Here is a 12,638-nt window from a genome sequence, read left to right as displayed (position 1 = left end):
GGCATAAGAATTTTCTACATAGGTTTTAAGTATAAAAGTCATCAGTGAACCATAAGGTAGCTGGTTGAAGATTGTTATCTTAGAACATGGGTTACCCATAGCACTGTAATGAAGGCATGCCTTTGGGTGCAACCAAAGCATCAGTGTCCCCACAAAACTTGAAATGTGAGCATACTCCACCAAGCACAAGTACATTGCAAATGCAAATGTACTCCACACAGTGTGAGTGTGCCCTACAGGACCAATAGAGCCAGGTGAACAAGCTCCCTAGAGAAGATAAAGTCTCGGGGACCTCAACCTAAAAGCGGGAGATCTGCAGATGGGGAAACACAGCCTCCATTGTAAACGGAGTGTGCTCCAAAGAACAAAGAGTGGGTCTGGCTTAAATAGGGAAAGTTCTCGTCCCAGCCCATAATCAAGTCTGTGAATGCAAATAAATAACTCAAAAGTATTTAGTTTCCATTAGTTGAAAACAGCTGAGTCCTGACTGGGTCGTTTCCAAGTCCCAACCAGAAGTCTCTGTTGGATGTCACTTTCATAAAGGCAGCTGGTGAGTTTTCCTGCCACTGTGTTTCAGCTTTGGTTACAGGAACTGCCTTAGCTTGGAGGCCATTATGCTCATATGGAGCTGCCCTCTCAGGGAACACAGGGGATGCAGCTGCTGTTTTTTCATACACTATGGTTACTGGGTTAATGTCATTTCATAATTTATGAAATTTGGTATGAAAAAAGGGAACAACAGCATGTCACTCCTCAAAAGGACAACTGCGTCAGCTATAAGATTTAAAGGAAACATCCTGTAGAAATAGGCCCAAGGGTCTTAGGTGATGTTCTAGGCCCAATTTACCTCCAATCCTTTTTCTCCTGAAAATAATTTCTTCTCACAGCCTCTCTTCTATATATATCCAGACAGGGCAAAGCACAAATATGAGCTAAGGTGATAATTTAAATAGGAAATACATAAAACATTAGAAGGAGATAGAATGAGCAATTATCTTAACAATGGTATGATGGTGGTAGAAGAAAAAAGGAGCGTTTTTAGAAATAACCTCTCCTGTACCTGCCTGCCTAAGTGTAATTTATCTGTGGTACTTTGCCGTGCTAATATGTAATTTTACATTTAAATGGTTCAGTGGAATAATTCAACAGATTATAGATCTAGGCTTCAAGCTTTATCACCTCTATTTTACAAGTCATGCTTGCTAATGGAGGTTAACTGCAGCTTCCAAGAGACCCTAAAGGGCCCTGGTTTTCTGAAAACCACAGTTGGTAGAAGAGCCCAAGTTAGAGTGATTTTCTAAAAGTCACTTTTGGTGCACCTATAGTACCAGCTACTTGGGAGGCAGAGGCGAGAGTGTTCCTGGACTAAACTGAGAGTCGGGCTGCGATTTCTCACCACCCAATGACAAGATGTAGATGAACTGGGTGGTGAGAAGAGAGTTTTTATTTCTGTAACTGTTTATAGGGAGAAGGCCTGGAAATTATCACCAGATCAACTCAAAATTACAATGTTTTCCAGAGATTACATACCTTCTAAACTATATGTCTACATATAAGTGTGCATTCATCTAAAGACATAAGTGATTAACTTCTTTCAATCTATAACTAAGGTCTGAATCCTGAAGACCTTCCTCTGGAGTCTCAGTACATTTACTTACTCTAAATGGGTCCAGGTGCTGGTGTGACTACCCTTATCTTGTCTTCTGCTAAATCACAGAGGTTTGGGGAGTTCCTTCAGACTCCCAATAAACTTGTTTGTGGAGGCCTGAGGAGTTTCTTCAGACCCACAATTAAACTCGTTTAATCCTAAATGGGTCATGTTAAGAATTCCTTTGTTATTTTGTCATGCTTTAAGGCCCAGGAAAGGCCTAGGCAAAACTCTTGGTGGGCTTCTGTTACATTCTGGCCTTTGTATAAAGGCACTCACTTTTTTTTTTCAGCTGTTAATATTTAACTTCACTACTCAGTACTGAAACAACTGTTATGGAGACCTGACTTAGTGAGATATGGCCTGCCACAGGAGGATCACTTGAGCCCAGGAGTTAGAATCCAGCGTGGGCAACAGAGCCAGACCCCATATCTTGTAAGATGTCTTTTATTTTTTAGGCTTTTAAAAAAATTTATTTTTTCTAGATGGTGTCTCACTGTCATCTTGGTTGGAGTGCAGTGGTGTGGTCCTGGCTCACTGCTCACTGCAGCCTCAGCCTTCTGACTAGCTAGGACCACAGGTGGGGGCTAATTAATTTTTTTTGTTTGTTTGAGACAGGGTCTCATTCTGTGTCACCCAGACTGGGGTGCAGTGGCAGGATCTTGGGAACTCTGCCTACTGGGCTCAAGCAATTATTGTGCCTCAGCTTCCTGAGTAGCTGGGATTACAGGCACCTGCCACCACACCTGACTAACTTTTGTATTTTTAGTAGAGACAGGGTTTCATCATGTTGCCCAGGCTGCTCTGGAACTTCTGACCTCAAGTAATACACCTGCCTTGGTCTCCCAAAGTGCTGGGATTACAGACTTGAGCAATGGCACCCGGATTAAAAAATAACATTTTTAGAGATGAGGGTCTTGCTATGTTGCCCAAGCTTGTCTTAAACTCCTGGGCTCAAGCAATTCTTCCCAGTAGTTTGGGATTACAGCCACTGCACCTGGTAAAGCACTTTTTTCATAACCCCTTCGCCAACTCGAAGTAAAACCATCTCTAAAATGTATCTTGACAAAACATGACAGCAAACAAAAAAAATCCCAAACTTGTCTGTCATTAAAGGATTGTGGTACCCACGCAATAACACCAACACAATGCTTTGAATATTGTGTTCGTTTTTTTCACCCACTAGTTTTGAAAAAGTTAACTACATTTGGCAATTCCCCATTCCCTTATAGTGAGGGGTCTCAAGAACTGGCTCCTACACATAAAGGGTTTAGAATAGTGACTGACAGCTAGGCCACCAATAGTCTTTGGCCCCACCCAACCGGTGACACAGCCCCAGGCCCGCCGCTCTCTGGCGGCCATTACGGATTTCCGCCTCCCTCACAGAAAGCGGCGCGGCAACGTGCGTGGCCTCTCTTACGTCACATCCGGCCCTTGCGATCCAGGGTCGCAGAACCCGCGGGATGAAGTGCGTGTTTGTTACCGTAGGGACCACCAGCTTTGACGACCTCATTGCGTGTGTGTCAGCGCCCGACAGTCTACAAGTGAGTCAGGGAGGCGAGTAGGTGGCGACTTGGCTTACCATCCGCCGCCTCCGGCCTTAGTGACAGCCTTGGTAGCCTTGCCTGACCGCCGCGCTCGGAAAGAAACCCCCGCAACTCTACCACAGGTGCCGCTGCCGCTTAGCTGTCTCCTCCCCACGCCCAGCGGGGCTCTCTTCTGGCTCCCCGGCTACTCGGGGTCTCCTGTCTCCTTTTCCCGTTACCCCGGCTGCTCCTTTCCGTCATTTCTTCGGCTCCTTTCCCGGGATTCCACTGCGGTCTATTCTCCGCCTCCGCGTCCTCCGCCCCTCCTCCAACGCTCCGCCCCTCTGAGCCCGGGCTTGGCAGTTTCTCCTCAGGCTCCCTGTGGATCGCGCGTTGGCGCCGGAGCCTCATTCCACAGAGCTCACCTCAGAGCCCGGATCCTTCCCCGCAGCGCTTGCCGGGAGCCCGCGCGGTTCTTCTCCTCAGCGCGCGTCTTCCCCTCAGGGCTCACGGTTCTCCCAGTTCAGCAAATGAGGCAGAACGTGTAGTCCCTGGGTTCCCCCGGAGTTTGCGACTACTTTTTCCAAAGTCTTTTCCTGCTCTGGCTTTAGCGGGACGCTGCGAGCTGGGTCGTTTAGATTCTTGTGTGCTCGAGAGGTTCCTCGTCGGGCCCCAGACCGGAAAATACATTAGTTTTGAAAACTAAGTGAAATCGGCCACAGGTAGGCCCTTTGGCGGCCGTGCTCCGATCTTAACGCCAAACTTTAGGAGTGGTGGTGGTTCCTGCTTTGTTTTACATTGCCGGTTTAAAAGCCCGCATGTTCTAATTTCCCGTTTCAGAAAATCGAGAGCCTTGGTTACAGCCGACTTATCCTGCAAATTGGTAGAGGAACGGTGGTACCTGAACCCTTCAGTACTGAGTCATTTACTCTGGATGTTTACAGGTACAAGGATTCCTTGAAAGAAGATATTCAGAAAGCTGATCTTGTTATTAGTCACGCAGGTAAAGGTGCCTTGAATCTCAGGGCTGGATCTTTTAATTTTTTAAAAAATGTCTGGGGTACATGTGCAGGATTTGCGGGTTTGTTACATAAGTAAACGTGCGCCTTGGTGGTTTGCTGCACTATCAACCCATCACCTAGGTATTAAGCCCAGCATCCTTTAGCTATTTTTTCCTGATGCTCTCCCTCCAATAAGGAACTGACACTTCAACCTTTTCAAGGTAAAATGAAATCACTAGCTGAACTTACTGTAGCCCTTTTGAATACACAACTTATTTGAATATGACAATTGAGAACTTTATTGGAGAGAACTTAGTATTTTGGGATGAGAGAAGAATGGGAAATTAATCACTGTAGCCCACCTTTACAATAAGAAACTCTAAACAGACAAAATAATTTACCGGATGAAGTGTAACAAATTGTTACATTTGTTACTTGACATTAGTACTTCGGCTTAGATCTAAAGGAGTGTTCTGCCTGCTGATTGGTTGGATTGGTCATGGAGACGTTGGTATTGAAAGATTGTTTATATTTCTTTTCAATGTGAATGAAATGAGTCCAGTCAATAGTAACAGCTACATGCTGTGTAAATTGTTTCCTCTTAAGAGAACCACCCTGATGATCTAGTTAATTAGACTTCTAGGACATTCAGAAAAACTGCTTTTCGGTAGCAATGCACTTTTGACTGCTGTGAGGGATGATGTTTCTTGGTTTTTTAAAAAGTCTAGATTGAGGAGAGAAACTTTTTTAGAAATAGACATTACCAACAGATTGGTTATTAAAAATGTATCTCCTGGGAGATAACAGAGCCTTTGGCACTGCTCTGAATGCTTTGTTTATATTAACTTTACTCTTTTAAACAATCTTGTGAACTAAGTACTGTTAGTATCTCCATTTTACACATGTGGAAACTGGGACACAAGAGTGGTTAAGTAACTTGTCCCGCCAAGAAGTGGTGGACAGATGACAATCTGGTGCTGGAGTTAATGTTCTTAACTACCTTCCTTGCATAAGATACCCAAAAATGATTTATCTACTCACTTATCAATATCCTTGCACCCGTTTAAAATACCTAGATGATTTTAGATTTCAAAATTGAATTGATCCTAATATTGTATATTTGCATATTCATGGAGATCTATCCTTGACTATTTCTGGGATAGCACCTCACATGTAAACCCATAAGAAGTGGTCATGGTTTTTCATTATTGATGCCTTCCTGTCTCTACTGTAGGCTTGCTTTGCTACTTGGGTTTGAATAGAAATGAAGTGTAGTTTCACATACAGTATGTCAAACCTGGATCTTATTTGGATTCAAGGCCATGCCCAAAGCATACTCCAGATGGGCCAACGTATAGTGGTTTCACTTAGAGTTTTTCAGCTTTATGGTGGTGTGAAAGCAATACACATACGCATTCAGTAGAAACCGCTCTTCGAGTACGCATACAACCATTCTGTTTTACACTTTCAGTATTCAATAAATGGCATGAGATATTCAACACTTTATCATAAAATAGGTTTTGTGTTAGAGTATTTTGCCCAACCATAGGCAATGTAAGTGTGTTCTGAGCATGTTTCAGGTAGGCTAGGCTAAGCTGTGATGTTTGGTGGGTTATGTGTATCAAATGCATTTTCGACTTAGAATATTTTCAAATGCCTCTTTTTCTCTTTTTTCAAGATGGATTCTCACTCCGTCATCCGGGGTGGGGTGCAGTGGTGCAATCATAGCTCACTGCAAGCTCCAACTCTTGGACTCAAGCTCCCCTGTGACTTGAGCTCACCAGGGAGCTTGTCCAACTCTTGGACTCAACTCTTGGATTCAGGCACCCCAGTGGCTGGGACAACTGCCACCATGCCTTATTGTTTTTGTTTTTATTTTTATTTTTTAGTGGACACAAGGTCTCTGTATGTTGCTGAGAGTGGTCTTGAACTCCCAGGCTCAAGCAATCCTCCCACCTTGGCCTCCCAAGGGTTAAGCCCCTCAACCCAGCCTGTTTTCAACTTATGATGAGATTATACTCCATCATAAGTCGAGGGTCATTGATACTAGAGAACAAGTGGCATAGCACTGAATCATAGGCCATAATGTCATCATCAGTGATAAAGTAATGTATTTTTCAAAGTGTCCAACACTTTTTAAGAGAGCAACTGATGACTATACTCTCGTCATTTTAAATGTATAATTGAAAGACCCGGTTTGTAGTTCTGTCAGCCAAGTATTTTAACTTCTGTGTTCTAGCTATAAAGCTTCTTGGGCACTGTAACTTACATTAAATTGTGTTAAACAAATTTGATTTATATTTGTAGGTGCAGGAAGCTGTTTGGAGACTCTGGAAAAAGGCAAGCCACTCGTGGTAGTTATAAACGAAAAGCTGATGAACAATCATCAGCTGGAACTGGCAAAACAGCTACACAAAGAGGGTCATCTCTTCTATTGTACCTGCAGGTATACTAGAGACATTATTTTTAATCTCTTGCCTTAATTCCTCCCTTGCTGTTTGTCTTATCCACTTGCTGTTCATCTTATCCACCTACCTAACCCATCTGTCTCTTCTGCCTCTTCTCATTTACCGAACATTTTTATTTTCTCAGTTAAAACCCTCCCATTTGTTTGTTTCCCACTTTGTGAGCTCTGTGTTATATTTCTATCTGTATCTGTGGCTATTTCTTTGCATATGTGAATATCTGAGAGAGAGTGTGTATGTGTGTTTAGGTAAGCAAGTTTCTGAGACACTGAATATAGATTTTCATTATTCAAGGAAGGCATTTGCTCATTTTAGTTAAAAGTTTTGCCTACAGTGAATCGACTGGAATCCCTAAATTAAATGTACTCTTTCCTTTATTCAGTTACACCGAATATATAACAGGCACTGTTTTCGGTGCTGTGGATACAGTAGTAAATGCGAGATAAAGTCCCTGTTCTCATGGTGCTTAATTCTAGTGGTGGAAATTTGATGGTAAACAAGTTCACAAATAAATGATCAAGATATTTCATGTAGTGAAATGTACTATGAAGTAAGACAGGGTAATGTGGTAGCTGTGTTGAAGACTGATTAGAATTGTCAGAGAAGGCTTGGCAGAGTACCTAACATTTTGATCTGAGATCCGAATTATAAGAAAGAGCCAGTAGGAACAGCAAGTGCAAAAGCCTCAGTAAGGAATGAACTTGGAGGTTGGTGTGGCAGGAGCACAGTGAGCAAGGGAATATAATAGAAGATGAAGCTGGGTGGGGTAGCTTATGTAAGAGTTCTGATTTTATTTATGTTTATTGAGAAGCCATTGAAGTATTTTAAGCAGAGAAATTACTTTATAGTAGGAGTATTATTTTCTACAAGTATATTAGAATTCAACAGGAACTGATCATCGTAATAGAAGGATGAAGAAAATTGCTGGTTTGTTTTCCATTAGTACTTCCTTGACACACTAGAAGCTTGCCAAAGGGCCAGGTCAGTAATTCCCAATTGTTTGGCTTTAAGACCTATCCTAGTTTGGTGTTTCAAGAAGTAAATGCCGCATAGAATTACTATATATCTATGTATGTGTATATACATATATATATTACATATTTATATTATAGTAAATTGAAATTAATTTTAAAAAACCTGAGAAGAAACTGGCTAGAGCATAATAAGCTTTTCTTTTAGTTTTACTGCTTCTGTCTCTTAGGTACTCAGTAAATACTTATTCATTTATTAAATATTTATTGAGCACTTCTATGTGACAGGCATTATTCTAGGCACTTGGTATACATCAGTGAACAAAACAGACAAAAATTCCTGTTCTCATTGAGAGGAAGCAGATTCATTGATTGTTTCAGGAGTAATATTGTTGGTGCCCTTAACACTGTAATGATGGAGAGGAGGGAATGTCAGGGTGGCTGTGTAATATAGAAGCTAGTCTTGAATTATTAGTGAGTCAGGAGAGAAGCTAGATTAAAGAGGAATAAACTTACCTTACTAACTGGTTTATGCAAGTCAATTTTTCCAGATACTTTTGATGAGTATTTTCATTCTAAATGTTAAATCAGCATTGATTTTATGTTAGTACATTAAAAGGAAAACGTTGATTTCCTAAACACATCCTGACTGTTTACTCATGCTGAAAAGGAAGGAAACTGTACAAGTCTCCAAATTATTTTATTTTATTTTTAACAGTTTTAGATGTCTTTTTTCTATATTAATTTCAAGAAAGTCAAACCCATGAAAGCAGTAAGAATCTATAATTGGTTATATTTTCATTTTAGGTAAATCATTTATTTTCCCCAAACCTAGGCTGGGTGGTTGTATGTTTGTTTTAATTTAAGTGGTTTAAATACATTTTTGAAGTAATAGTTTTATGTTTGAAACCTTATTTCCAGCAAACGTGGTGGTGTAGTATATGGTTTAATTATATATGAATTATGATAGTAAATTACTGGCAAAGTTTATTTCACAATCTTCATGCATGGTCTAGTAGTTTCCCCAGCTTATTATCTTGTCTGACAGCTATTACCTTTGGTTTCAGTTTTTAAATTCTGTTTTCATGAATGCATTATGTTTCAGTTTAAATACACCCGTTCTGAGAAGTATTACAAAGCCATGTGAACACATTTTTCATGAACTATTTCTCAGATATTTCAGTTGACATTGGAGATAAGGTATCTGCTTATATTGACATTTTATAGTACTCTTTGTATTGCTTTAATAATCCTAGTGTGTATATTTATAATATATAAAAATTCACATATGTAGTTTTTCAAAGTACCACTATATTTTAGGAAGTTAGATTCATTCATCAAGTGGGCAGCAGATGAAGTATGGAATTTTCTCCCATGTTACCTAATACTTTTCTTCTTTTGTTTTAGCACGCTTCCTGGGCTGTTACAGTCAATGGACTTATCAACACTGAAATGTTATCCTCCTGGCCAGCCAGAAAAATTTTCTGCATTTTTGGATAAAGTTGTTGGATTACAAAAATAAACACTAAACTCTCAACACTTTAAAAAACAACCCCCAAATTCAACCTATGGAATGTGATTAAATCAAATTAAATACATAATATATATTTAGAGAATAATATAGTTAATAAATTACCTACATCTATAGAACGTATAGGAAATTTTATGGTGTGCACATTTGCATTTGGGTCCAAATCCTAATTGCAGTTTAGTAAACTTACTAGATTTTTTTTTCTGATCTTCAGTATGTAGTGAGCATTCACAGGTTTTATCCTAGAATCCCAAGTGGATTTAGAATCGTGAAAATGAGTGACATTTGAAAACTTTGACAAAGTTTATAAATGTACAGGTAGTTAGTTTGATGTTCCTTAGAATAAAAAATGAAACAGTAACAACTTTTTAAAAATTTTACATGAGAATCAGCATCTTTAGCTTTATAATCTAAGGAGCCAAATTTAAAAAATGATGGATTATGCTCTGTGAAATAAAAAGTTCAATCATTGCCTAAAAATGATGATCAAGTTAGTTGATCTGTTGTACTTGGAAAAGCTACTTTTATCCTGAAGAATAGAGTGGAGTGGATATGTTCACTATTTCTTTCTAAAACATACATAGAAAGTGATAAAATAATCATGGCTAATGTCAAAACTTTACTGGTTTGAGAAGAATAATCAAAAAGGACTTATACCAATAGGACTTACTATTGATTTTTAAGGATGCCCTCTCACAGTAGTGATGAAACATTAACTGTAATAGAAATTTACAATTTATGTGTTTATAAAATTAGTTTTACAAGTGAACAATAAATGATCTGATACATATAATGGCTTAAATATATGGTTTTAAAATTGACATAACTTGAGCAAAATACATTATAAAGTTCTTTCTGACTAGAGTGTATGGTCTGAAGACCTTTACAATAGACTAGATTATCCTTAAGTGTCTATAGCTCCCTGGTAGAATGTTAAGACATAGTTTTTCTATCAAAATAGAACATTCACTATAAAGACCTACCTTCCTTTCCATCATATTATCCCAAAATGCTAAATGTTCCAAACATTTTACTTGGAATGTATTTTATCATGTTTTTGTAGGCTTATTTTCCTGATTGTGTTTTATTTAGGCTCATATTAAAATAAATGGTTACTAGTGGTAGAAGGTGGTGACTGGTAAATGCTCTAGGTAGCAGGAGGAAGCCAACTTGGATTAAAATTTTGCTGAGAATTATCTAAAAAGTGAGTAATCTGAGAATTTACAGCACCATAATCATAATCGTATATCAATGTTATACTTGCGTTTTAGGAAAGATCCTATTCAAATCCAAGGAGAGAATCTTAAGTGTTTTCTGGGCCCTCGTAAATATGTTTTCCCATTTGAGAAAATTGTGATTTAAAGTTTATGTTGATCACTTAGTTTTTATAGTTTATGACATGGAGAATTAAAGAGAAACAAGTGAAAGGCAAGGTCTACTCAAATATCAGACAACTAAAAGGCTATACAGCCCCTAAATCCTCCAGTATCTACTTTCCCAGAATAATGCATAACCTAGATTCCATTATTTCATTTAGCAGAGGCTAAAGCCGTTGTTGTCAGTTGTGTGTGTAGTAATGTCTCTGACTACACTTTGGTGGAATTTTATATCAATTTTGGATTTTTAAATCAAAGGAGACTTGAGAATTATTTTAATTTGGGATTGTCTAGTCCAATCTCATCATATTCAGATTTTGCCATTTGCTTAAACTAGTAGCTTTTGGCAGAACTGCCCCTAGAAGCAGCTCTTTGATTTCCAGTCCCCTGATTTTTCTACTATAGATAATACATGTTGTAAGCTTTTTGTTTCTTTATGGTTGTTTGCCTAGTATTCATTTTAGTTACTCTAATGCCTTGCAAGGTAGGTTTTGTTTGTTTATAGAAGTTGTTTATTTAGTAGGAATTTCACACTTAACTGGGTTTTCCTTTGGCATATGACAGCCTTACCTAGAACCTAGAAATCTGTGATTTCTTGAGTTTTTGGAATTCAGGAAAATGCTCTGGGTAGGATTGATAGTAGATTGAATAACTTAAGACTTTAAGACAGAATTGTAGAATTTTGGAGTTGGTAGATAATTTAAAGAATAAATCTTTTAAACTGCCAATTTTACAGATAAGGAAACATACTGAATTAATCACCACATTTACACCTTACTAGTCCTTATTAAAGAATGGTAATCAAAATTCTATTTGAAATGTTTGCTCTTATTTGTTTGGTTTCATTACATAGCAGAGCCGCAGGTTCGTGATATCAATTAGTAAGTGGAATGAAATTTGTTTAGCAGTTTCCTATTAGAGGTATTGAGATTTTCAGGGATGCGGAAATGAAAGAGAGTTTAATATTGGGGAATTTGTACCATGGATAGATTAAGAGGTAGACAGTTAATAGAACATTTATGGGCAGGAGTAGATAAAAAGAGGTGATATTATGGGATGACCTTGGGAATTAAGGATTTTAGATACTTATAATTTGGGAGGAAAGAAAGCTTGAAGGATTTTTTGATAAGATAGCATAAGAAAAGAATTTGATGTAGGGTTCTGGAACATTTAAAAGTAGTCACTGTCTGCAAATACCATCAAGTATTTGATTCTGGACACCTTAGAGCTCTACTTTGCATTCTTTTAAAGGCAAGTCATATATAGGCACAAAAGACAGTACAAAAAGGTTGTTTGCCACTTTAATAGTTTGAGAAAGTTTTCTAAGACTAAAATCAGGAGTGACTAGAAGTAATATAAATATTCTTCTTCGCCCTTTATTTAGATAATTCCTCTGATTTGTTCATAGTGTAAAATATGTGGAGATGACCAAAACCCTGCATATAGTCTGAGAAATGACACCTATGGACAGATTATTTGAAATAGATTTTTGGGAAAGATTTGGAAAGGGTCATCATGATAGCCATGTGGTGATCAATTTTCTGCTGTACATGTAATACCATTTTTTTGGGGGGGGGGGGACCAAGTCTTGCTCTGTCACCCAGGCTGGCATGCAATTGCATGATCTTCATTTACTGCAACCTCCACCTACCGGGTTAAGGTGATTCTCCTGCCTCCGCCTCCTTTGTAGCTGGGATTACAGGCATGTGCCACCACACCCAGCTAATTTTTGTATTTTTAGTAGAGAAGGAGTTTTACCATGTTTGCCAGGCTGGTCTCAAACTCCTGACCTCAGATGATCCTCCCGCCTTGGCCTCCCAAAGTACTTGGGATTATTGGAGTGAACCACTGTGCCTGGCTATAATACCATATTTTTATAGGGGAGTGGGAAGTTAAAAATAATTTGGGTTAACGCTTCATGCTTAGTATGTATCAGGTACTATTCAGAGTACTTTACACATATGTACTCATTTAATCTTTAATCCTATGCAATAATTGTCCATTCTACAAATGACATAATGTAAGAAAAAGTTTTATTCCATTTTAGGGTCCAAGATATGATGTGGAAATTGTAATTTGAACACTGAATTCCAGTACATTTCCATCCATTATGGGGACAG

The 12,638-nt window shown here is 38.7% G+C and overlaps 1 protein-coding gene and 1 long non-coding RNA gene across 31 annotated transcripts in view; one reads left to right on the top strand and one right to left on the bottom strand.

Annotated features, from left to right (window-relative positions):
- The window catches only part of LOC116531855, a 36,485-nt gene extending 33,264 nt beyond the window's left edge, over positions 1-3,221 (bottom strand). For 5 of the 6 annotated variants that reach the window (XR_004260625.1, XR_004260621.1, XR_004260620.1 and 2 more), the window contains exon 1: positions 3,132-3,221. This is a non-coding gene — a long non-coding RNA (uncharacterized LOC116531855). Of the gene's footprint in view, positions 1-847; positions 933-3,131 lie in introns of all 6 variants that reach the window. The other variant, XR_004260622.1, reaches the window with a different exon arrangement.
- The window catches only part of ALG13 (ALG13 UDP-N-acetylglucosaminyltransferase subunit), a 128,802-nt gene continuing 119,167 nt past the window's right edge, over positions 3,004-12,638 (top strand). For 8 of the 25 annotated variants that reach the window (XR_004260617.1, XM_032250791.1, XM_032250788.1 and 5 more), the window contains exons 1-3: positions 3,004-3,192; positions 4,015-4,177; positions 6,483-6,621. Coding sequence is in view for 22 of the 25 variants with exons in the window: in XM_032250791.1 (XP_032106682.1) it covers positions 3,112-3,192; positions 4,015-4,177; positions 6,483-6,621 (383 nt within the window). In the remaining 3 variants the exon portion in view is untranslated. Of the gene's footprint in view, positions 3,318-3,481; positions 3,897-4,014; positions 4,178-6,482; positions 6,622-9,018; positions 11,331-12,638 lie in introns of those variants that run through there. The other 17 variants (XR_004260618.1, XM_032250802.1, XR_004260619.1 and 14 more) reach the window with 15 other exon arrangements.

Source organism: Sapajus apella, unplaced genomic scaffold, assembly GCF_009761245.1.
Source record: "Sapajus apella isolate SASKATOON/1434 unplaced genomic scaffold, GSC_monkey_1.0 scaffold73, whole genome shotgun sequence".
Taxonomy (NCBI): Eukaryota; Metazoa; Chordata; class Mammalia; order Primates; family Cebidae; genus Sapajus; species Sapajus apella.
This window is presented reverse-complemented; position numbering and strand designations above follow the sequence as displayed.